The sequence below is a fragment of the Calonectris borealis genome, chromosome 5, assembly GCF_964195595.1.
Source record: "Calonectris borealis chromosome 5, bCalBor7.hap1.2, whole genome shotgun sequence".
NCBI lineage: Eukaryota > Metazoa > Chordata > Aves > Procellariiformes > Procellariidae > Calonectris > Calonectris borealis.
The window spans coordinates 30,332,910-30,356,842 of NC_134316.1; the positions used below are offsets into that span (position 1 = coordinate 30,332,910).

Below are 23,933 nucleotides of genomic sequence, written 5' to 3' on the forward strand. Positions count from 1 at the left end.
TAAGAATCTTTTAGAAACTATTTTTTTGTTTAGTGAAGCTATCTAACAAATAACTGAACAATGACAAATTCATTTTTTATCTCTGAAGGCAGGTTTTTTGTAATTTTTTTTTTTAAGTTTAGAACAAGTGTCAGTCCATGGTTTGAAAAAATATTGCACCAGTGAATTAAATATAGAGAAGTGAAGGGGAGACACCATGCCTAGCATTATTAAAAACTGTTTTCTTTTTCAGAAAGCATCACAGAAACAGATAAATAGAGAAAAAGGATAAAGATACCAGATCAGAAGCAATATAGTATTTTTAAACAACTTGTTTTTCAAAGTGCTTTATAAAAATGAAACCAAGAGGAAGTTGGAAAAAATCCTAAACAGAGGCAGGCTGTTTACCTTAAAGAGCAGGCTCTTTACCTCCTAAGAAACATGCTTGTGGAAAAGAGAGAGGTGTCTTTTTTTTTTTTTTTAAGTGAGCTGTCTCACCATTGCAGATTTTCCCAAGTCCTTACAACTCTAATTAAAATGTGGTAATTGGTTATGTTACCTCAATTACCATGATGCATGGACATTCATGCAAAGCGACACCAATTGAATCCCTTGGGTGTTATACCCCAAGGCCATCCCATTTATTGTGGCCTTATTATTTTCAATTATGTGGCTGGATGTACAGCATACTTTCAAGCCAATACAGATGGGGCTTTTGCTGGACATACAGTGTAGTGTACACATGGGATGACTCAGGAGAACACGAGAAATAAAAATAATTTTTTTTTCATGAAGCATAGTAGTGAACTTAGTAATCAGACAAATGAATATTTCATACATTTTCAGGACAATGTGAAAATTACAGCACCTTACCCCAAATTGCCTTAGCTCAAAATCTCCATTTTAAAAGCATGATTAATACTGTCCCTTCAATAATTAGTCCTCTCTGTTGAATAAGAAAAGAGATTGTCTACTCCATAAAACAGATATGTTTCTCATTCAATGAATGAGCAGTCTGGAGAAAAAGCAGTTTCTCCAGTCACCAAAAAGGTAGGAATATTGAACTGCAACTTAAGAAGTAAAATCCGTTAGAAACCACAGTTCTGTCTCTCTCTCAGCCATAGCAATACAACAGTATTATATACTCCAGTATTGGTAAAACAGTCCCAGAAAAGTGAATTTCCACAGTCACCTTATTGTAGCTTTTTATACAGAGACATACCTGACCTGGACAGGACATCCCCAAACTGGGAACATCTGTAGCTGCTGAAATAATCCACTGAGGCTAAACACAGAACTTACACTGGGTATACCACTGGCTGAGCAAAAGATCAAAAAAAATTGCATAAAACAACTTTTCCCCCTTTGACTTAACTGTTGTAAACTTGTGGGCATGACCATGACTGAGTCTGCCTCAAATCCTTTTTTAATTGTTGTGTCTTTCAAGTAGACTAGACTCTCTAAAGCAAAGTGCATAGTGAGTTAAAGCTTCTCCAGCTGTTGAGCAGGAATTTTAGATAGCAATTTTGGGTTTAGTTGACTAAAGATTGTTGCTATTGCTGTTGCAATTGCCAGACAGACTCCTTTTTCTTTTAAAAGGATTGCCAGCAGGGTCTTGTTAGGCAAACTATAAGGCATCTGTGCAATTCTGAAGCTAAAATTTAGGTGACATATAACATTATATCAGCAAACTATGGAATGATAAATCTGGGGGAAAAGAATTTACCACAAAAAAACAGATGGGGGAAATAAAAACCTCTTTTGCTAAAACAGATTAGGACTGCTTCCAGTAACAGACAAGTGTCCTACTGTTTTTTAAAAGTAATCTTTGTTTTTTTCATTGTATGAATACTTCATTCTTTATAGCTAGATTAACCTACTGAATCTAACTACATTTCGTCCTTCTGGAGTGATTCTTGTTGATAATTTCACATTCTAGACATAACTTTTGGTTTATGAGAAGGACATCTTTTACCAGACTTTAGGTGCTTGTAGTACATGTTAATATCTTCTTGTTATTTGTTAAATTATGGTGCCCACTGTCACAAAAGTTGAGCAAAATTAAACACTGCTAAAAACCATCAATGAAGGCAAACAATTCAAAAGAAACCTAAAAGCCTTTTGTGGTTAATTCCAGCATACCTTTGTAATGCTATAAGTGGCCCAGATAAGTGACTGAATGTAACAAGGGGCAGACACAGGACAAAGGAAGATCCCAGTACACAAATTAAGAAGACAGTAGAAGATGCAAGTGACTTATACTTATATGAGACAATATAATCATTTGGGCTATCTTATTTACTGTCAGCAAGTCAGATGCCATGAATGAGTCAGATGCTATCAGGGTATAAAAACATCTCATTTGTTTTCATAAATTACAGTATTTTGTGGGCAACCACAAATAAAGACTTGTTACCAAGGGATACTGTTTATGTGCCAAGACTGGCACATCATCAAATACAGAGAGATAGGGAAGCAGAAGAAACAGTCCTGGTACCTACCCAAGAAATGACTACACAGGAACTGAGTGAAAAGGAAGGCTAGAACATGCCAACTCAGGCCAGGGAAGACAAAGAAACCTGAGTCCTGCAGTGGCTGGGGCATCTTTGAATGTTGCGAATACAGATAGTTTTATCAACATGAGAAACTTGTAGATACTGACATACTTCAAAGAATCATATTATTATAAACAAGCCTAGGATGAGAGGTTCCAAACCAAAACAGCCCACAGAAAAATTAGATGAGCATAATGATAGCTCTAAATGGCTGTCATTTCTCAGCAGAAAGAATGGTACACCCCCTGCCCGGTGAAAGTCAACTCAGCCCAGCAAATAACTCCAGACTACCTCAGGCCAAGTGGGAGCAAGCAGCATGCACCTTGTGAAGTTCCAAGCACCCGGATATCAGGCAAGGTGCAGTACTCACACCCTCACCATGCCTCAACTCCTGATCGATTGCAATCCCAAACAGAAACACAAGACTTGCTTTGCTCCTCTGCAAGAGCAGCGCCAAGCTCTAATTAGCTCATACCAGTTCATTTAGAGTAACTGCAGCTACAAACAGCAAACTGCTTCCACCCGGCAGCTGCCCACATGCAAAAGGAGATAATATGCTTTCACTACAGTAACTTGGACCTCTGTTCAGCACTCTTTAAGCCATCTCACAAATGCGACTTGTTTCTGTTCCAAGTTCAATAGAAGATATATATTTATTACAACAAAATGATAAGTTTCGCAGGTGAAAAAGGCAGTTCATCATCTTTATGGTACTTTACCTTTTAGAGAAATACAGTAGAAACCCGGTCCAACTCTCTTGGGCAGTTATAGACCTAACAGATATTCAGCCTCCAGCAACTAAAATTCAGGATTCTGAGAACTATTTTTTGGTTTGGCTGTTGCCTAACTGTGTTTTTTTACTGCTGGTTAGCTCATTAGACATTTAGTAACACTAACTAACAGTTTACTAGAGCTATTGATGTAATATATTAGTAATATGACTAAAAATATTCTGAAGATGGAACTATCACAAAAATATAACCAGTTTCTGAAGAGAATTAAAAACCTTTACTATTACATTTTCTTTCTTTGTTTAACAATCTTTCCTATTCCTCAGTCTCATATTTATCTATCTTGCCCAGCCTATTTCACTGCTGACTTCTCTTCTGTTCTCATTTCTTGGTCTCCCAGATTCATTACCATCAAAACTCAAGAATGTTGTCTCTGGTCTCACTGGTGAGATGGCATTTGTCTTCTTTTATTTCTTGACTTGCTTTTCATTTAAATACGAATGTATTGGTTAAAACTCCTACCCCCAGATTCTATACAGCTTCATTCTGCAACCTCACTAATTCTCTTTCTTCCTTTAATTCCACGGAAATTTCTGTAACATTTTCTCACGACCTTTATTTTACCAGCTTCTGTTTTAATTTTGCCTCCACTTGATCAGATTCTCAGCAAATTACTGCCTTGGATTTTTCTGCTCTCTAGATTCTTTTTCCATCTTCTCTGTGGTTTTTTGCTAATCGTACTTCCTTCATTGTCTGCTTTACACTGGACTCGAACCAGCCTTTTTTCTTACCTGCTTCCCTTTCTCCTTTTTAGATGATAATACACATTCAGATACCTGCAGTTCCCATCTCTGGACTGATGGCTCAGGTAAACTCCTTTGCATCTAACCCCACTGTTCTACCTGTCTGTTCAATATCTCCTTCTTAGTGTCCATTAACATAAACTAAGCAGAGACAAAATGGAACTCTTGCTCTGTCCTCCCCAAATCTCCTCTTTTCTTCATGCTCTGTCAGTATGACTGTTCTCCCTCTGGTAATCTGCATCAGCTGTGACATCTACAGCTCTCACTAGCTCTATGAGAGGAATCTTAGCATCATTAAGATTTGACCTTTTTCTGCTGGTCATATAGTGAAAGCTTTTAGTTGATCTTCTTGGTTGTTTCCAACAGCATTCCTCTTCAGTTGATACTTCCCTCTCTGCACATAGATGTACAAGGAAAGGCTGAAAAATAATCATCTTTTCTTTTCTCTATACCCTTGTACAACCACATGTAGCTTCATAATTTTTACACTTCTTCCAACCAGATCAAATTTTCGAGGGCTTAACTGATTCTCCCCAATTATTTGCAGTTCTTACATTGTCAGTTGACTACTCCCATGCTTATAACAGCAACGTCGACACTCCAGCTGCTTTTCAATGATGTCTTCCTTCCACGTTGCCTCATACAGAGACATGCTCTTTTTGACTTGGCCTGAAAGTCTATTAAAACCTTGTTCCTTCCTCAAGTCCCATTTCTATCTCCATACCTAAAGCAAAGCAACCAATAAACCAAACAGGCAGAGGAGCACTCTTACTTTATAACATTTGATAAAGGTAGGCAGGCAACAGATTATTATTACCTTCAACAGTGCACTTCTCCACAGCATCCTCCTCGCTAACTCACCATTTCTTGGCCCGTTTAGACTAATAGTATTTTCACTCAGGAACTGCTAGTGTTTCTGAACAATGTCTTGCATATCCTCATACTACACTACCATAACTTATCAAAAGAATTACAGCTCCTGTTATTTTTGTAAAGGAACTTTAACAAAAAGAAGTCAAAAGTAGTATTTCACTGTTAGTCAGATAACTGTTAGGAAGCATGTAAGTGTCAAGCATTTTTTCTTTTTATTTGCTTGATATAAACCTAAAAAATTATGTAAGCTAGATATGTCACTAGTTCTCAAATCTCATCAAGGCTTTTCAATGTATGCACTAGGGTTATCATTGCTGTCAATGTAGCTGCAGTATACAGACTTCAGCATTATGATAGTAGCACAAAACATGCTGAGCCAATTCATCCATTACAGTCAATGGTGTTACAGTAGGGATTATTTTGTTCCCCCTATGGTTTATTGTTTAAATGTAGATACTACTTTGTAATATAGTTTTACGCTGTAGAAAACCTGTCTAATTTATGCCACTTAATGGATGGTTTAAGCAGAGTGCTATTTTGCCTCTTAGGAATCATTTCCCTGAGATAAAGGCAAATTAATGCATTTTAGTTATATTCACATAACACAGAATTGTATATTAATCACATACCCATGGCATTCTATGTGAAATACACATCTACTGCTGGGATGCTAATTAAAACCAGTCTTACTTACACAGAAAATACTTTTTCTGAAATATATTTACAATCAGTGAAATATGTCTCTGGGCCCAGTTCTGTTAGGTACTAAGCAACTTGGCAACAGGAGAAGATTGTTTTCGTTACTTGACAGGATCAGATGCAATGAGATTAAATATCCAGCAAAACGAACATGTATATTGTGAATTTATCTTATTAATCAGTTTTGTCCATAGAATACAAAGCTTTGTGAAAAACTAAAGCTTCACTCGTTGGCAGTAAATACTAGGAATGGCATCTTCAGTCAGAAGAAAACACTCTGAGATGAATGTGTTTGTCTTGCACTGAAAAAGTGTCTCTCGTGAAGAATGAAACCACACGAGATCTTTTTAAAGCAAGCATCACTCACCGAGTCTTTTTCCAATCTCTTCTGTAGCCTTGTTTGCCACTGGACAGCTTGCATGACAATGGCTTCCCACCTCCTCTCCAGGTTTACGATTATCAACTGCATGGACTGGTGATCTGCATTTAGGTTGCAGGTCTCCTGGTCATCCAGGAGGTGCTGGCATAATCGCAGCACAGAGGCTACCCCACGACGTCTCTGTTTGATCTCACAGCATAGAGACTGCAGGACAGACAAACAACAGATGTCAGTGTGGAATACTTTGCAAATTAAAACATTAACTATTATCTGATATTTAATGGTGCCCAATTTCTGCTTTACAATAGTTTTTTCAGCTCTTCCATAAATTCCCATACTTAGTGTCAAAGCTTAATGTTTTATTTTCAGATACACACAGACTTAATCTTAATAGCACAGAAAGAGTAAAGCTACTTTCAGTCTCCTTCAAACAAATGCCATACATAGCTAACTGTCTCAATAATGTTGAAAGTTTTATGGAGTAGACTGGTTTATTCTTCCTTTTTTTTCATTCAGCTGGGACACATCTGAAATGAGTTACCCTCACAGTAATCAGCTTCAGAAATTCTTCAGGAAAAAATGGGGGGAAAAAATTGTATTAATGCAATGAGAATATATATATTTAAAAAAAAAACACCAATAGAAATTATGGGTCACATGTACCCTGTCAGAGGAGAAACCTTAAGAAAGGAGAAAATTCAGTATAAAATTCTTTACAGATGTTTTTTGTTACAATAAAATACTTCCAGGATAGTTCCATATTCAAGTAAATGTAGGAATACTATGATAACTATATCCTTCTTAAAGATGAGTTATTCACTGCATTTATTTCATCATACCGATTCCAGTGCTGCCAGGAATGCAGTCTGACGTGAACTGCACGATGGGAGACAATCGCTAAGCCCTAATATTGCTGAATATTGATAGGAGCCAGGATTTGTTGGTTCTACGCCAGAAACCTAAGTAACTACACTGAGAATCTCATTGAATAGCAGTATAAATAATGCATCCTGCATGCCAAAACTAAAGAGAGATCTACCACCCGGAAGCAGTTAATGGCATGGGGTGCTTTCAAGCATGGTTTTATCCACAATCACACTTTACCGTCCTTCAACATCAAATCAGGATTTTATTAACTCATAATGTGTTTTAATAATAATATCTATGAAGCTGGGGTACACAAGGCACAAACGCATCTGAGGATCACTGCTTCAGCCTGGCTTCTGAGACCCTATACTTTTATAGCATTGCATGGTTCAAGTATTCAACTATTATTGTAGGCCTGTGCTACCTCTGAATTTTACAGGACGGTGCTCGACACGTGGGAGCTTTCCAGATAATTTAAATTGTAACTTGCCAACATCTGTTTCCCTCTGTGGGATGCTACAGATGAAAGTGCATGACCCCATGAGAAAATCTGAACTATCATCTTTTCTGAAGACAGGGTATTTGCCTTTAAGCTTCCAGTTAATCATAATAAGCAAACAAAAAAAGCCACTGCATCTCTCAAAGCTGTTCACAAGCGTTAACTGATAAAAAATCAGGACCTGCTCTCCTGAATTTTATTAGCAAAACAGTAACATTCTATAGAAAGTGAATTCAAGTCCCAGATTTTCATATCACTTTTTCTTTAAAAATTGGAATTTATACTTAGAAATGTTGTATCTCAAAGGAGTATTTGTACCTCAAAGGAGTATTTTGCTGCTGGAAGTATGCGCTTGATCAATAATACTAAGGCGAAAGTCTGAAGCAAAACATTGGTATACACATCTAAAAATATATATCTTTCCTTTGCCTATGGATAGTGTGCAAGCGTTTTTTTTTATTCAAAGCCTTCAAGAGAAATGATGATTAAACCCACAAACATAGCTGAATTACTAATCTACTTTCACCGGCACAATTGGGCTATTCTAACAGTTAACAGATTGCTTATTAATCAACAAGGGTAAACAAGACAATGCAATCTCATTTAAAGCAGAAGTTTTAATGCCTAAAAGTATTTGTGTTCAAAATGTTAATCCCGATAAGGCTTCATTAGAAGACGTCTTAAAATGATTAAGTACATTTCATTGTAAAGTATACTGAGTAGTATATCAGCAGGTGGACATTTCATACAGATGTTCCACTTATTGATATTATGCATTCTATAGCTATTTAAATTACCCTAACTCTGTAATAGCTAGAATTCTATTACTTCTATAATGAAAGAACCCTGTACCTTTAATACTTCTGAATTTTAAATAAGGTGAATGACAAATTCCCAAACCACTATTTATGGCAAAATATGACCAGCAATTTTATTATTCAATTTATACCAGAGCTGCATTTTCACTTACGTTTTCTGAACTTGCCCTTATTTATTTTCCTGGAGTTCATTACTAGTTTCCTACATAGTTCTTGATGTAACCACCATGTCTGGCACATTTCCTTTCTGGTGCTGTTCGTTAGCCTGACGTCACATCAGAAAAAAACCAAACCAAACCAAAAAATCTACCTAAACATAAAGTCACGGTTCTTATTTTATGTTGTATAACAGGTAAGCAATTCAGTTTTATGGAAGTGATGGTAAGTTATATACTGATGCCAGTCAAATCTATGTAGATCTGCATTAACTTCACGGAAGTCAATACAGCTCAGAAGCTGGTCCCATAACAGTAACTTACCTTGATCTACCTGATTATGTCATCCCTTATAAATATTGTTCATTTTTGATACAATACCATATGATATGATGAAGTAAGGAGTATTTCATTCATAAGCCATTATATGGGAGTTTAAGTGAGGCCTTTACATTGTGTTATCTGCAAGCAGAGCTACAGCATCCAAGTCATTTCTAATTTACATCAATTTTAGACCAGCATAATAACAGTAGCTTTACTGAAGCTATTTCTGATTTACATGGCTGTGACAGTACAATTAGGCCTATGGCACTTTTGTTTCAATTTTATTACATGATATTATGGTTAATATTAAACAGGAGAAGAATAAAACGCTTGTATCTAACAGCGTGTTGAAAGAGTTGGCTATGGCAACAATACTTTAAAAGCCAGAGAACTTAATCATGTAAAGACATCTTTAAACCCTATATAATAGCACTAGCAATAATGAATCTAAGCAGTATTATGGTCTGGTATACAGTGTCCTAAAGGGACACAATAATTGCCTGTATCCTATGACATGACATCTCACAGTGTTGTATATCCATCCATGTTCTGCTATTGTTAAAATGGCATGCTTCTATAAAAACCTGTCAATATGGCAATTGTACATGCAAAGTATGCTTCCAGGACCACATTATTTTAATTATTTGCAAGGTACATTCTATATTGTGAATTAACAGCTATAATTCATGATTAAAAAAAAAAAAAGAAAAGAAAGATGATGAGTATCTCTACTGAGGCTTGGGCTTGATGGTCTACAGCTGCTACAGTAAGCTATTGGGTACTTGCTGGTTCAGAAGATTAGGAAATGATCTAACAGTAGACTGAGGAGCATCACTTAGGCTCGCTTAGTCTCCTGTGTGTGCAGAAGATTTGCTGAAGTACAGATTAAGAGATCAGACACTTTCGATTGTGGCTCCTCACACTGTTATGTGTCTGTTGAGCTGTGGTAACTGTAAATACAATCCAAACCTTTGCAAATGTGGGAGAAACACATTCACTTAAATCATTTGCAGCGAGACTTATATTAATGTATTTGACTTTTTTGCTGCAGGCTAAGAGTATACGCAGTAACTGCAGATGCCATGTATGAACTTGACTTTGTGTCCGAGTCCTTTGCTTTGCAACAGATACCCTGATAACATTGAGGTGTTATTCATTATACTGTTATTACGAGTTGTATTTTCCCATACTGAGGATTCCTGTCTGTGCTGTTAGAATCTTGGAAGATTTTTCTTCCCTCTGCCCACTCCTATTTTCAGTGCTTTGAAGTTATCACCCGCATAGCTAAAAAGGGCTAGCTGAAACTACTTTCACAGCTTGTTAATACCATGCCTTAAATCATCTGGAAAAGCCCCTGCTGAGTCGAATGACATCAAACACTCTTTCCAAGCCATGGGCTAATGGCACTATCTATGGGGATGGAAGTAGCCATGATCTGAACAGAAGGTGCTCTGCATAGCTGCGTGACTCCTAAGTGAATGGCATATGACCAGAAACACGTGTGCACCTTTAGGCAGTGCCAGAGAGTGTGGGAGGCATAGAAAGGTGGAAAGTTGAGGAATATTAAAGCCCCTCAAGCCTTCAGTCCCCCTCCATCCCTCAGCCTTGCTGCAGTGAATCAGCACCTGAGCTGTGCCACACAGCCTGGACGTGGATGGGAAGTCGGCTTTCTCACACAACCCAGTAGATGAGTTGGCCACTGAAGCACTGTTACATCAAGGTTCTTGAGCAGGTGTTTAATATTAATTGTTTAAAAGTACTAAGGTTCTCAGTGAATTCAGTGGGACGACTTGTGCTTAAAAATAGTTTAGAAGTCAGTTTAAGATTAGTTTAGTTCACTTAAATCCACATAATCCACATACAATCACTACATAAAATGTTGAGATATGATTTTTGTAGCATCATTCATTTTTATGTGATCTGAAGTTCTTTCAACCATTTCCATCTTCCTTGCTTTCACTCTACAGTTAGGAATAATACAGGTCCATGTAGAGGTGCCCAGAGCTTTGAAAATATTTAGAAGATGACAAATGGTAACTTACACAGATGGATTTTCTTTGTGCTTTCAGGTTCAGAAGAAATGCCAAGCTATACTGAGACAAATGCTATTTCTAGGCTTACATTGTGTTTCTGTGTATGGGCAATACTGGGTGTTCTTAGGAAAATGAAAGAAGCTCGACAGCAGATAAATCTAGAATGACCAGATCCAAGAGGAAGTTTTTGTCTAACCTTGGTCTGTTAAAGGCTTACTCTTTCTCCTTGTTACAGGATGTGGGTATGTGAGGGAGGGAATTATACCCTTCCTATTGCATCAGTTGTTGCCTGATGGAAGGCGAAATGAAGATGGAACTGTTGTTATTTAGTACAACAGCCATAGGCAGAAATTAAGGCAAAATCTGAGAATGGACGCTACCCTTCTGACTACAACACCCAAACTGCAACTCTTAAAAAAAACGTAAATTGCCTTTTTACATCTGATTTTTGGCTAGTGCAACACTTCAGTTTTCAAAAGTGCTAATGTAAAACCTTAAGAATCATGGCTAACATCACTAATACATCAACAAAGGGAAAACAGGAAACAATATGGTTGCAAATGCTGGGCAAATGCTGGGTAAAATGTAGTTTTCAGTGTCTTCTGTGAAATGGCAAAGCCAGTTGGAACTTCTCTTGTCTGGGGTGATGCATCCCTGTATTTCAAATTCCATCTTTACGGGACACATGGTGAAAATAAGAATTTCTGTTTCTGAATGAAAAAGAAACCCAATAATTCCTAAAAAATATTAGTAAGAAAGTAATTCCTCAAAATAAAAAAGCTAAATTACAAAGATAGGAAATGAATGATGACTTGTCATCTTTTAGAAAAATACTGCCAAACCTGTGTGCTTTTGCTGATTTCAAGGTTAAAAGAAAATGTCACCTAATATGGGAACTCTACTCAGTTGCATACTGTGGGACTTAATCTATACTGAAGCTAAATATTCTATAAGTATGCAGTGAAGTGCAAAAAACAGCAATTGAAAAATGACATGATTAAATGGCACAACATGCAATCATTTGCTCTCAATTATATCAATGTATCTTCTTCATTTCAAGGAGTCAGGCAGAAATATTGTTTTTTAAATGCCTCTATTAAATTGGGCACCAATAATAAAATAGATGAGAGTCCTAATAAGCTCATTTACGTAACATACATCACACACCACAAAACTATTCTCTCCAAACGGGTTTGTTCATAGATTTGTCTCCCGGTTGTCACCAGTCTTGGCTATATTAAAAGATTTTAAAGGCACCAGGCTTGCAGACCATTCAGTGGAAAACCTTTGTACTTAACCCTTGAGAGATCTTTAATGCTAATTATGGAAAAAGTATTGATATAATATCTTTGCTGTCACATTTTATTACGATGATGGTCACAACAGAATCTGGGACTGACATTTTAGAAATATCATCTAATTGCAAGTCAGAAATACAGAATGACAGTTTAAAGCAGAATATGACTTCTTTCGAAACAGCGAACTGGTTCTCTTTATTTAAAAGCCCTACTTTTAATAGCATTACAACCACTAAATTGCTACTCTGATCATATCTCTCTGTACCTCACTGCTTAGCAAAGTGTTACGATATCTCTCTCACAAGTCTGAGCACCGTTCACGATATTCCTTGTGAACTGTGTCTGTTTCTATACATATTAAAAATGGCAATGAACTAATAGGAAAAAATACTTTAATTTTGTGCCGACTTCAAAAATAGGCGCTTCCATTCTGCATATAATCAAGTGGTTATATTAACTCATTCATTTCATTAACATTAAAAAATTACATGGGAACTTGTGTTTATTTGCAATCAATAATGCAAATAAATTTATTAATTAGGTAAATATATTTATTTAAAATAAAGTATTTCTTTTTAAATAGCATTCTAAAAGTACCTGTATTCTTTCCTATTTTTCTCTAAAAGTACAATATATGCATTAAAAACAGTAACAATCCAGAATAGATGCTTCTGGGCTCATTCCATAAAAGCTGCTATTATATCTGTACGACATTCTTTAATTTCTTTGTTCTATTCCTTATGCTCATTTAAGTACTTCAAAATATTTGTTTGTAAGAATATAGTTCAATGGTCTGGTATTTAGCTCATATTCCCATGTAACTAGTAATATGTAATATACTTCTCTTCATAAATTAAAAACACTATTAAAATTCTAGACATATAAAACAATATGAAGATTAAGTTACTATAAAAGAAACTATAATAGCTTACAGATTGCTTGTATCATTACTAAAGCACTGGTATCTATTACAGTGTCTCCCTGGAATAAAGAATGCACTTTTGGCAATAATCTGTTAAAAAAGTGCCCATTATTGTTAAGATGCTTCTATCTTAGCTCTAAACTAGTGTGCAATTACAGGAAGGTAACTTTTAAAAATAAAAGAAAAACAGTGTTGGATGTAAATGCATCTTCCCTACTGAAATACCATGTAGATTTTCCAAGCCTTATTTTTCTCATGTTTCATACAGGGGATTAATTAGATTCATTTTCACACTGAAATATTTTAGAGCTATTTACCAGACACTGCAAAGTTGGGGTTAACTTGGTTCCAGGGGATAAGCCAAGTCATTCAGAGAGAGGAGCCAGATGTGATGGCAGGAGGATCCATTTTTCTAGTCTGGCACTGTTTGTGTTTGTAAATGCCTTTGCTTCGTGCCCTCTTTTCATTCAATTTGAGAAGTTCTCTTTCCAGAGAAACAGATCCAACAGAGAAATATTGAAAGAAGTGGCACAATTTGCTAGGGTTTCTTTTTTGCCCCCCTAAAATGCTAAAATAAAAGTAGGGAAAGCATCAGACAGGTAGGATAAATATCAGTGCTATGTTTTGCTTTTCTAAAGAATCCTGAACCACACCACCCAAAAATTCATTTGCCTATAGTGGACATTACAAACTTGAAATTTTTGCTAGATCACCACACTGGGCAGAGTTTCAAATGAATGTGTGTGGAAATTCAAGAGATTAAATGACTTAAGGTACAGGTGGAAACTTTACAAAATCAAGTGAGACATAATTTAGGATCAACTTTACTGCCAGTTGGAATTCACTTAGACTTACAGCTTAAAAGAAATCAAGATGTTTCTCAACATACATACATTGCATATTAGATGCCAAGAAACCCCCTCCAATTGCCTAAAAACTGTTAGGTATCAGAATTTCAGCCATCTTTAATGAACAGTTAAAACTGTTAAAACTTTGTATCCTGCCTCAGAGCTATGTAAGAGGCTTTAAAGGAAGAACTTCCTTGCATGGATGTACATCAATACCTGTAACCCTCAGGCTGAGGTTCAGATGTTAATATTGTACTTACTCCCTTTCTTAATCTAGCTCCCCTGCAAATGGTAGACATGCATTTTTGCTGTCCCTGTGCAATGGGCCTGGTATATTCTGAAACGTAGAGAGAATTTACCCTATTCTGAATTACTGAAAAAAAACATCCTGCAGTGTATTACCTTTTTATGGGAAAGCAGTGAACATAAAATAAATTAGACTAATCTTTTGGAGACTTCAGGACAGGCAGGGTGATAGGAAGGGGAAAATAAACACATCTAATGAGTAAGGAAAAAAAGATTTCCTTTGGCTTTTTTCTTGTGTCAGTGAAGCAAATTTAGCCTGGATTCAAAAATGTACAGCTTGAGTTGCTCCGGGGTAAACAGAGGAAAATATATTATGGTGCTTTCATGTGTATCTGTATATGCACAAGGACAACAAGCAGGCTTTTCTAGAAATGGTGTTCCTCATCTTATTTCAAAAAAGCAACGCATCTTCAGAATGGATATATCATTAAAACATTAAAACATTATTTTCATTCTTTTGCCATATCTTAATCATAAATGTACACACAGACACACATTTTTGGGTTTCAGCTCAAGACAAAACTATAAGTCCCCAACAAGAGAAGTTACTTGCAGCAGAATCAACCAGATCCAGGCAGCATTGCGATAAGGTAGGTTCACTCATATCTGAAGTAGGCTAGCCTGCCTCAGTATCTTATTTGTATAAATAACTTTTAGGCAAGTGTTTGCATAAATATGTTAAATTTTAAATGAACATTAACTTGTCTCTTGTACAAGTTAGGCAGACATGACTTTGACATGCACAGTTTAGCCCCAGGGCTACGAGAAGGCTAGAATTAGAGGTGAGGACAGAAGCAGGTGATGTGGTCAAGATGAACTGTGAACGGCAGTCAAAAAGCTAAGGGTTATCCAAAGCCAAATGTTTGGAGAGGTGACTGTTTGTCTATGATGGTCTTAGAGGCTCAGCGTTATTCATATTACTGCACCTTCAACTACCATTCTTCCATTGCCTGGACAAGAGGATTGGGGTAAGAGGACTAGATAGGTCCTCTTGAAAGCAAAGAGGGCACAAACCAGGCTTTCTTTCCTTCGCTAAACCTTAGACTAGAGAACATAACGAGGTTCCTCTTATTGCGCCCCAAACATGAAAATAAGCGTCACTGCGATAAAGGGAAAGGTGGTGCACTACAAATGACATTGCATCATCAGCCATTGGTGAAATGCACAGAAAAGCCATCAGATTAGAGGCCAGGCCTTCAGTTTTATTTTGAGGTGAGGAAATGCAGCACTTTCCTAACAGACCAGTAAGGGAATCACCCTGCAAAGGATGGGAATCCACATACAGCTTTTTCTTTTCCATTGACTTTATGCAGCAAGCATAATCTTAGCCTCTCTGCTGTCTCTAGTAATATGTTGCCAGTCTGCAAATCCCATTCCTGACTGACATCTCATACTTGTGATACATACTATATCTGATAAGGATTGCAATAACACTTCAGAATGTATACTGAAGTCCTGTTCTTTTTACACTCATATTCTTACTCATACTGAATTACACTTTACCCTGCAAATAATTCTACTAAAATCAATGATTTTCCTGGCAGTATGAAATTATTTTTAGTGTAAGTAAAGGTACTAATACAGTCTATACTACTATTCCCTATTGGAACTATGATCTGTTAACTTACATGCAAAGATGAAACTTGGGAAACCTGTCCAGTACTGAAACCAAAATTAGGCAACGGTCTACTAGGTCAATGATCCACCAATTAAAGAAAAACCTTGTTAGTAGGATTTAATGGCTCCAGAGAACACTATTCAATCAATAATCCACTAATATTGGAGAGATTTGCACCTGAAAATGCAATGCTATGGCTCCAAAGGGGCAGTTATAGACAATCAAATAAATCGTATAATCACATGCAGTAGTACAAAGTGGACATTAATGGAGACACTACAGTGAATTTTTGTTAACTCTCTTATATTTCCAGTCCATACTGTACTTGTTTTCCTATGTGTTATCGCTAACCAAGGAAATAAAGCTTAGAGGCCAACCAAAGTACCAACCCTCACTGTAAATTAGTGCAAGTCAATCTTGGCTTATTTTTAGGGGAAATATTTCATTCTCTTTTTCTTTTGTCATCTTTTGCTTTCTTCTCATTTTCCTTTTCCTTTTCCAGGTTGATAGTAACAGAAGAGAAAGATTCTGGTTTTGCAGTAAATAGATCTTCAAGGCAATAGCAGGACAATAAGCAGTCACATTTTCAAGGAGTCATTTGGGTGGGTCAAGAGAAGAAAATAAATTATATCTTCAATGATAATGACAATAATAAGCGATGGAACTGAGAATGTTCTCTCAAAAGAAGCCGTCAGCTATTTTCACTTCTACATATCTGACTCTTCAAGAGGCCGTGACTGAGAGGGGAAATATAGCCCAAGATCTGCAGATGTCATTGATGTGAAAGGTTTGGTAAAGGAACTGTAAGCCGTTTGTCACTATGAAATTGCAAGTTTTACTTTGTAATGGCCAGTTTGGGACAGCTTTCTCTGTAAGCCAGGGTGTCTTCTCTGTTAGTCAGCTTGAGTCAGATCTCAAGTCTTACAAGTCTACTCATGACATGAGAATTAAATGCAGACCATCCTAGTACAGTAAGAAAGACAGGAAGCCCATTGCCTCCTTCTCACCAGCTGCAGTTAACAAGAAGGCACTGGTTCAAATGAGCACCCTATTGCACATTCAGGAGGGCTGAGCGAAATTTGGGCTCAACTTTTCTGCAAAATAAGTAAGTCTGTAGTTAGTGTGGGAGAACCCCACAGATATTAGCAGTAAATCTTTCTGAGCTGGGATTGCAGTTGCCTCAATATCTTCAAGTCCCTCAAGTCTTAAAGACATTCCTGATGATTCCTTGGGTGGAATTCATCTGAACTAATGGAGAACTTGATGCCTGAGCTAGTCATTTAGAAGCAGGTATTCTGAGGTACAGTACATCTTCTAAGTAGCCAGATGTCTAAAACAGGACAGATTAATTGCATTCCAAAAGTGCTTACTTTCCCTCCCAATTACTATAAAAGAAGTTCAGACAAGATCTCTGCACTGTAGGTATCTAAAGCTAACCTGTTTTAACATACCTCTACCATATGGCTATGCTGTCTGCAGGGTAATCATCTCGGTATACCAGAAATAAGGGGACAATACATAAAACACAGCTAGGAAGGAAGCAAAATATGAATCAGCAGCCTAAAAATAGCCACTAGGTTATCCTCTCCTCCACCAAAGGATTCAGTGTATTGCTGTATCTGAGCTCTGCTGAACTCAGGGTTCTTCCTGTTACTACAGTAACCTCCACCCCACACCCCAATCTTAGTCCAGAAGCCCATTGCCACTGCTGAATTAGAACTGCATGCAGATACTTTATGACACCTCTGTGGTATGCACTTGTAGGGCAAAATGGTTTTAGACAACCAGATAGTGTTTATGATTAACTTTGAGACTTTGATTAATTAAAAACTAAGTAACAATGTAAAAAACCTCAGAGAATTCACAGTTCAAGCTTCACAGTCCAAATGGGATGATGGAATGAAAGGTGCTATTTCAGATGGGATATTTAGTCCTAAATGGGAACTGTAGATTGTATTAGTGTTGCCTTAAATAGGGAGAGCTTATTGAAACACAACCTGAACTTTCTTTCAGTAAGTAATAAGTATACTAAATCAAAATTTGAGATACATTTGAGTATATTAAGTATTTGAGTACCGTGTGTGTGTGTGTATATATAGTATTGAGCATTGACATTTGAGTATATTAAAATCAAATTAAAGCTATAAAACCACATATTGTATTAGGGCCAAAATATCACTTTTTTTGCAAAAAATATGTAGAGCTGCTTTACTCTAAAGAGGTGGCTTCTCATGTAAGTGGTCTACAGAAGTGCTGCTTTGGGATGGTGTGTCATGTAAATTCAGTTTGAGTTTGCTTCAAGCCATTATAAGTGGCATCAGGCTACATTTGACTTTGGAATCCTACCTGTTTTTCATGAGATTTATTACTTATGTATTAAGTATGCCTTCCTGTTTGTTAAAATATAATCCAAACAAAATTCAGGTAAACATTTCTTCATCTGTGAAAAGATTTAGGGCTCTGAAGTCACATTCTTTTTGAGAAATTTATTAAAATTATTACAAATTTTTTTCATCTTCTTAGAGGTATAAAAAGGATTAAATCCTGCTTGACTCCTTTTGGACTTTCTATTGGAAACTGTTTTGCATACTTTTGTTACATGCACATTGAATTTCTGTAATTCTTTGATTGCAGCTCTGCCAGGAACATCATTCCAAAAATTGTAAAGGATCCAAAATGCAGTAGCAAAAGCGAGTCCTGGCACCTGTAGGAACAGCCAGCACTTTTCTCCAATCTCTGAGTCTCCAAACCTTTACTCAAAGTTAATACTTTACTTTGATTTCAGTTTGGCCATAATCTTACATGTTCCCAAACTCACTTGTGTTTTATTTGATAGAATTATGTTTAATTGAATCATTTGTAAGATGTGCACTGCTGACTCTTATGCAAACTTTTCCATTAAAATGAAAAACATCATGAGAAGTACTGATTAATTGATTGATTATTAATTAACAATGCAACCTATATTGTTTAGTCAGAAAGTTCAGTTGCTTTAGGCATTGGAGAAATAAGAGATGGTGCTGAGAAATACTTTTTTTTTAAAATGACATTGCATCATCTGGTATGCTCAGTCACAAATTTAGTAGAAGATGAAAACATACAGTTCTGAGCGAGTCTAGTCATTAGAAATAGTTACAAACATCAGATAATTTACACTGTTTACAAGACACAGAAACGGCTACAAATACTACTAGCCATGGAATTCAATAGACCATTGCCTTTTAGAAATATTAAATAAGAAAACATTTCCAACATTTCCAAAGTTTTTGGTACGAATAAGCAGTCTGATTTCTTTAATGAACACATTGACCAAAGTCAGTGAGAACCACAGGCTTTCAGTACTGCTGAAAATCAGGTCTCTCTTTTTTAAAGGCCCAAATACAGATTTAGGAGACAGGTATGACAATATATATAGCATGTTGCTTGTTGCTTCAAATAAAACCAGATTAGAAAATTACATGAAATGCAACATTATTGTTGCCAAAGAACACCATTTAGCAGAAAACCTCTGCTAAAATCCTGTTCTGAACAGGGTGGGAAATCCCTCCAAACTTGGTTGCTCAGTTGCTTTAGGCATTGGAGAAATAAGAGATGGTGCTGAGAAATACCTTTTTTTAAATGACATTGCATCATACTTGGTTTGGAGGGAAAGGAGAACAGGATCCTTTATAAATCATGCTACCGAAAGCAACAGAAGCTTTCCCAGTTCTACATGATTGAGAAGGGATTCTGAGATGGACCAATATGCGCAAGTCTAAGCTTGTTCTGGAGTAGCTGGCCTATGAGTCACAGCCGTAACAACTACCTTTTGGATGCTGATGGGTCATCTCTCTATATTGAACACTCAAAGTCATAGGTTTTATTGCAAGTGACAGAAATATATGACTAATTATTTAGGCTCCCTTGCTGTCTTTTGGAGGGCATTTTGCAGAGAAAACAGCATGCTTTTTGAAGTCCCAGACACATAAAAGCAAATGTGGCAGAACACTTCTACTTACAAGCCAACAAGCACACAGATTTCTGGCTAGACCTTACTCAGATGAAATTTACTAAAACTTTCATGAAAGAATGTGAATTCATTTTATTATTGCTCCTCATTCTTTCCTGCTCCAAATCTCTCCTGACCCACAAAATTGCCATACATCATTAGGTTAGGAAATCAGTTGTGCCAATTATTAGTCTCATGACATTAGGTTTTTCAGCTGCTAGAATTATGTGTTTACCTGAGAATCTTGTATTTAATTTAAAAAGTATGTTTCTGGTTCTGGCCCTCATCATTTCTGTGAAAAGCTAGAAAACATGAACTCAAGGGACTCAAAAGGCAGAACAGAAATAAAAAGGATGAATAAATAAAATAAATGTATGTTTGTAGTTATGAAGATCTCATGAATTTTAAGTCAATCTCTTGATTTTCTTAGTCCACATTCATGGGTTTTTCATGTTGCAACAAAAGAAAACAAACCAGGAATAAAACACCCACACTTCCCCGTTTACAGCTGGGCAACCTGTGTTCACTTTTTCCCCCTTCTCGACAGGAGCCCAGGTTGGGCTACTCTTGGATGCACGCTTAATGCTGCTGTGGAATGGCCAGCAAGTGTCACTATAGACTGAAGCAAAGTTCGTGCCTCTTCTTCGTAACTAAATATGAAAATGTTTGAGGCAGCCAGGAGCACTGAAAGCTGGTGGAATGAGTAACAAAATGGCTCTGCAGACCGGCTGCACGTTGTGTTGCACAGAGCTCATTGGGCTGACCAAAGTATACCACATAGTTTCCACAAAACCAAGAAATACAGGACCTTACATTAGCTGGGCAATGACCTTAACTAATAATATTCTAGTAATTCTAATACCTAAATATGCTAATAAGAATGGAAAAAAATCAGCCAAACATACTCAGCAGGATTTGAACTTTGAATATAAACAAGAAACAGCGGTAAATGCAAGGAAGCAGTCTCTTTTCATCACATATGAAAATGGACTATATTGAGAAGTAACCTAGAGGAAGGAAGGAAGGGCTGCCTTGTGGTTAGCGCCAAAGGGTCACCACAGCTGGGTTCTACCCTACCACAGCCATTGACTTTCTGTGAAAACCTGAAAAAGTCACTTAATCTCCATGCATTTTATTTCCCTCATTTCTAAAAAGGGGATAATAATACCTATCTTAAAGGTTAAAGAACCTTAGTTCATTAATGTTTGTACAGCATGTACAGCTCCTTGACTGGATAGTATTATAGAAACGCTAAGTAGTATTATTGCAGAGCTATATCCCAAAAGAAAGTAGTACATTCTTTAATAAAAAGAACACTCAAATTAATATGGCATGATTTTTTTATAAAAGAAAACAAAGAAGTCAAAATAATTTCCTACTAGTGAATTTAAGAACCCCTCCTCCCACCACATTGTTTTCATCTTGGGTCCCAACTGCATGTGAACTATACATTCAATTCATCCTCCAATTGCAAATGAAAGGAAAACACCTGAAAAAATGAAATAACTGTTTTTCCTAAGGCATAAGTGTAATTTAAAACATAACATTATGGAATGAAAATCAACAGCATTGTTGAGTTTATTTTATTAAAATTGTTTCTCTGTGTACAGTGGCTATGTGTATAACAGGGATGGTGTAGCACAATAAATTTCCATTAAGAAACAATGATTCACTTACCACAGTGAAAGCAGTAATAAGGTTAAACTCTTAAGTTAAGTAGAAAGTAAGTCAAACTAAACCCCAGCAGGTTTCCTACTAGTGGCATAGCTAATGTTTTTGAAAATGTTCTAAATGTTCTTTCTCAAATATATGTATTATACATTGCAGTATTGTTAATTATATCCATTTTCTCTTTTATACACTTCCCCAGGAGATCAGTGAAGAATGGAAAACTTACTTATAGCGGATTTCAGATTTAATGAGACAAAGATGGTTTAATATATATGACAAAGAGATGTGCTCTCACCATATTTGATAGGTAATTATTTTTTATACTCTAATGGCTACCATTTTGAAAATAATTAATGTATTATTTATGTAATTAATAGATAATCAACCGAGTAATGAAATACTCTGGTTACATCATGGTGGGTGGTACTATTCTGTTTAACATCTCTAGAGCTCTTGGCATGACATCATGTCATATATATATTAAAAGATTTCATCTGAGAGATTTATGCACATTTCAAATACATAAGTAACATTGGTATGGTATTTCTCTTCATATTTATATATAAAAGTCTTAGCCAAATATATATAAATGTATATTTAAAAACAAGTTTGTCTGAAATTAGAGTTTTAAATCCATAGTCATGCACTTAAATAAATGCCATAATTTTCCACAGAAATAAAAAGCATCCAGCATTTCCTATGGAAAACATGGATCTATTGCTGTGAAGTCCTGCAGGTCTATCAATAGTCCTTCATAATCACTAGCTTTGAAGTTTGCTGATAGAACAAACAGAATCAGCATGATTTTTTTCCCCATTAGCAGAAGACCACAAATCATTAAAAAAAAAAAAAAGATGTCATAAGAAAACTTAAAATTGCATTCAAATGGACATGCTCAGGAACCTGAAAAAAACCCTACCAACTTTATCTACATTGATACAACCTTCTCACTAATCCTCATGATTGGAAAAGGAAGAGTTAAGGAATGACTAATTGGGGAGACAGTAATTTTTCTGCTGTTTTTTTCTTGAACGCTTGTATAAAAAAGTATGTTTAGAAGTGTTTGCAACATGCCCTTTGAGGTGAGTATTTAATAAATTGTCCATCACCTTAAGAGTGATGTTGCCCTAGACACCCTGATGTACTAGCGGAAGAGAAAAACCTCTTTACCTCTAAAGCTCAACAATTACTTGTGATTCCTTTCTTATTCTTTGGTCAAAGATCACTTGCAGAGTAAAGTGACCTGTAATGATGATTCAGGTGAGGGTTTATTTAGAAGTGATAGCTATGAACAGAAGAAAATTGCATGGTTCTACCAGGTTTGTTTGCTAACTTAATAGCCCTCTTTCCTAAATGGTCCCACTACTTTTGGGGACTGGAACAAAACATACCACCTCCATTAAGTCAGTTGCAAAGCTGAATGCTGGCCTTCAGTTGAAGGAGCTTATCCATCTGACTATAGCGTGGTGACTACAATTCTTTTCCCTCCTTTCAATAAATCTTCAGGCTTAGGCTTAAGATGTGGCCTAGATTAATGCAAATCTCATAGTGTATATGTCTTTTTCCACATATCTATTCACCACAAACTAGAATGTTTTCTCACGTATGCTAAATTTATATCTCTGTAAATGTGACCTCAAATAGGCTATTCTTGACTCATATGTGCAGAGAAATAGGCTATTAAACTGATGGTCACACAACACATTAATTAATTTAACTGATGTAGGGAGTGAAATTCAGGGTGAAGCTTTTCGTGACAAAACTCAGCTTTACAGTGAAGTAGAATGAAAGAATGCTACTGCTTTTCTAATTGTGGTGTGATTAGTCCTCTAAACTTTCTTTTGCAAAAAGTCTAAGGAATAAATATTATTGTAAAGATTCAATAAAAACAACATGAATGAACACATAGTACATAAATGGAAGTAAAAATATGAATATATGATTACATATGTACATGCATCGCATTATGTTATGTATAAGATAAATATTTTATCCTACCATAAAGAGGAGTCTCTGTATGAAAACTATGATTGTTTTTTTATTACCTTAAAATATTGCAGTTGTTTCTCAGCATTCATTGTTCCTTCATTTTCTTGTCTCAGACAGGAATTGAAGATGAAAAGCTCTGTATCTCTCAGCCACCCTTTCAGCTCTTTGATCCTGACCTCCAGCTGCCTTACCAGGCTGCCGCTTTCAGGCGAGAGCAGGTCACGTGGACCTAACCCACTGTGCCCTACCATTGTGTCTTGGATCTTCTCTCCTAGGGTTTTCTAATGCATCAGATAAAGAAAACATAGATTAGTCTTATGTACCCAAACATATACAGATTAATGTGCAACAAGAAGCATCTGTTAGATGACTAGAGATGTGTTTTTTTAAATAATTCTACTAATATCAATCAATTTCTTTCTTTGTTTCCTTGTTTCAATCAATTTCATTTTTTGTATTCTTGTTTCTCACTTACGCTGTTCTCTCTGGGTCACTGACTTTGCTGGAAGCAGGATAAATCAATGTTTATTAAGAGCAACTATGGACAGAGGAGACAAAATGGTACATAACTTTTAAAA

At 36.3% G+C, this 23,933-nt stretch overlaps 1 protein-coding gene across 1 annotated transcript in view; it reads right to left on the reverse strand.

Annotated features, from left to right (window-relative positions):
* AKAP6 (A-kinase anchoring protein 6) overlaps window positions 1-23,933 on the reverse strand; it is a 290,842-nt gene that overhangs the window by 24,580 nt on the left and 242,329 nt on the right. Inside the window, exons 12-13 of the mRNA XM_075151694.1 lie at window positions 23,412-23,636; window positions 6,008-6,223 (exon numbers count right to left, since the gene is read on the reverse strand). Coding sequence (XP_075007795.1) covers window positions 6,008-6,223; window positions 23,412-23,636 — 441 coding nt within the window. The remainder of the gene's footprint in view (window positions 1-6,007; window positions 6,224-23,411; window positions 23,637-23,933) is intronic.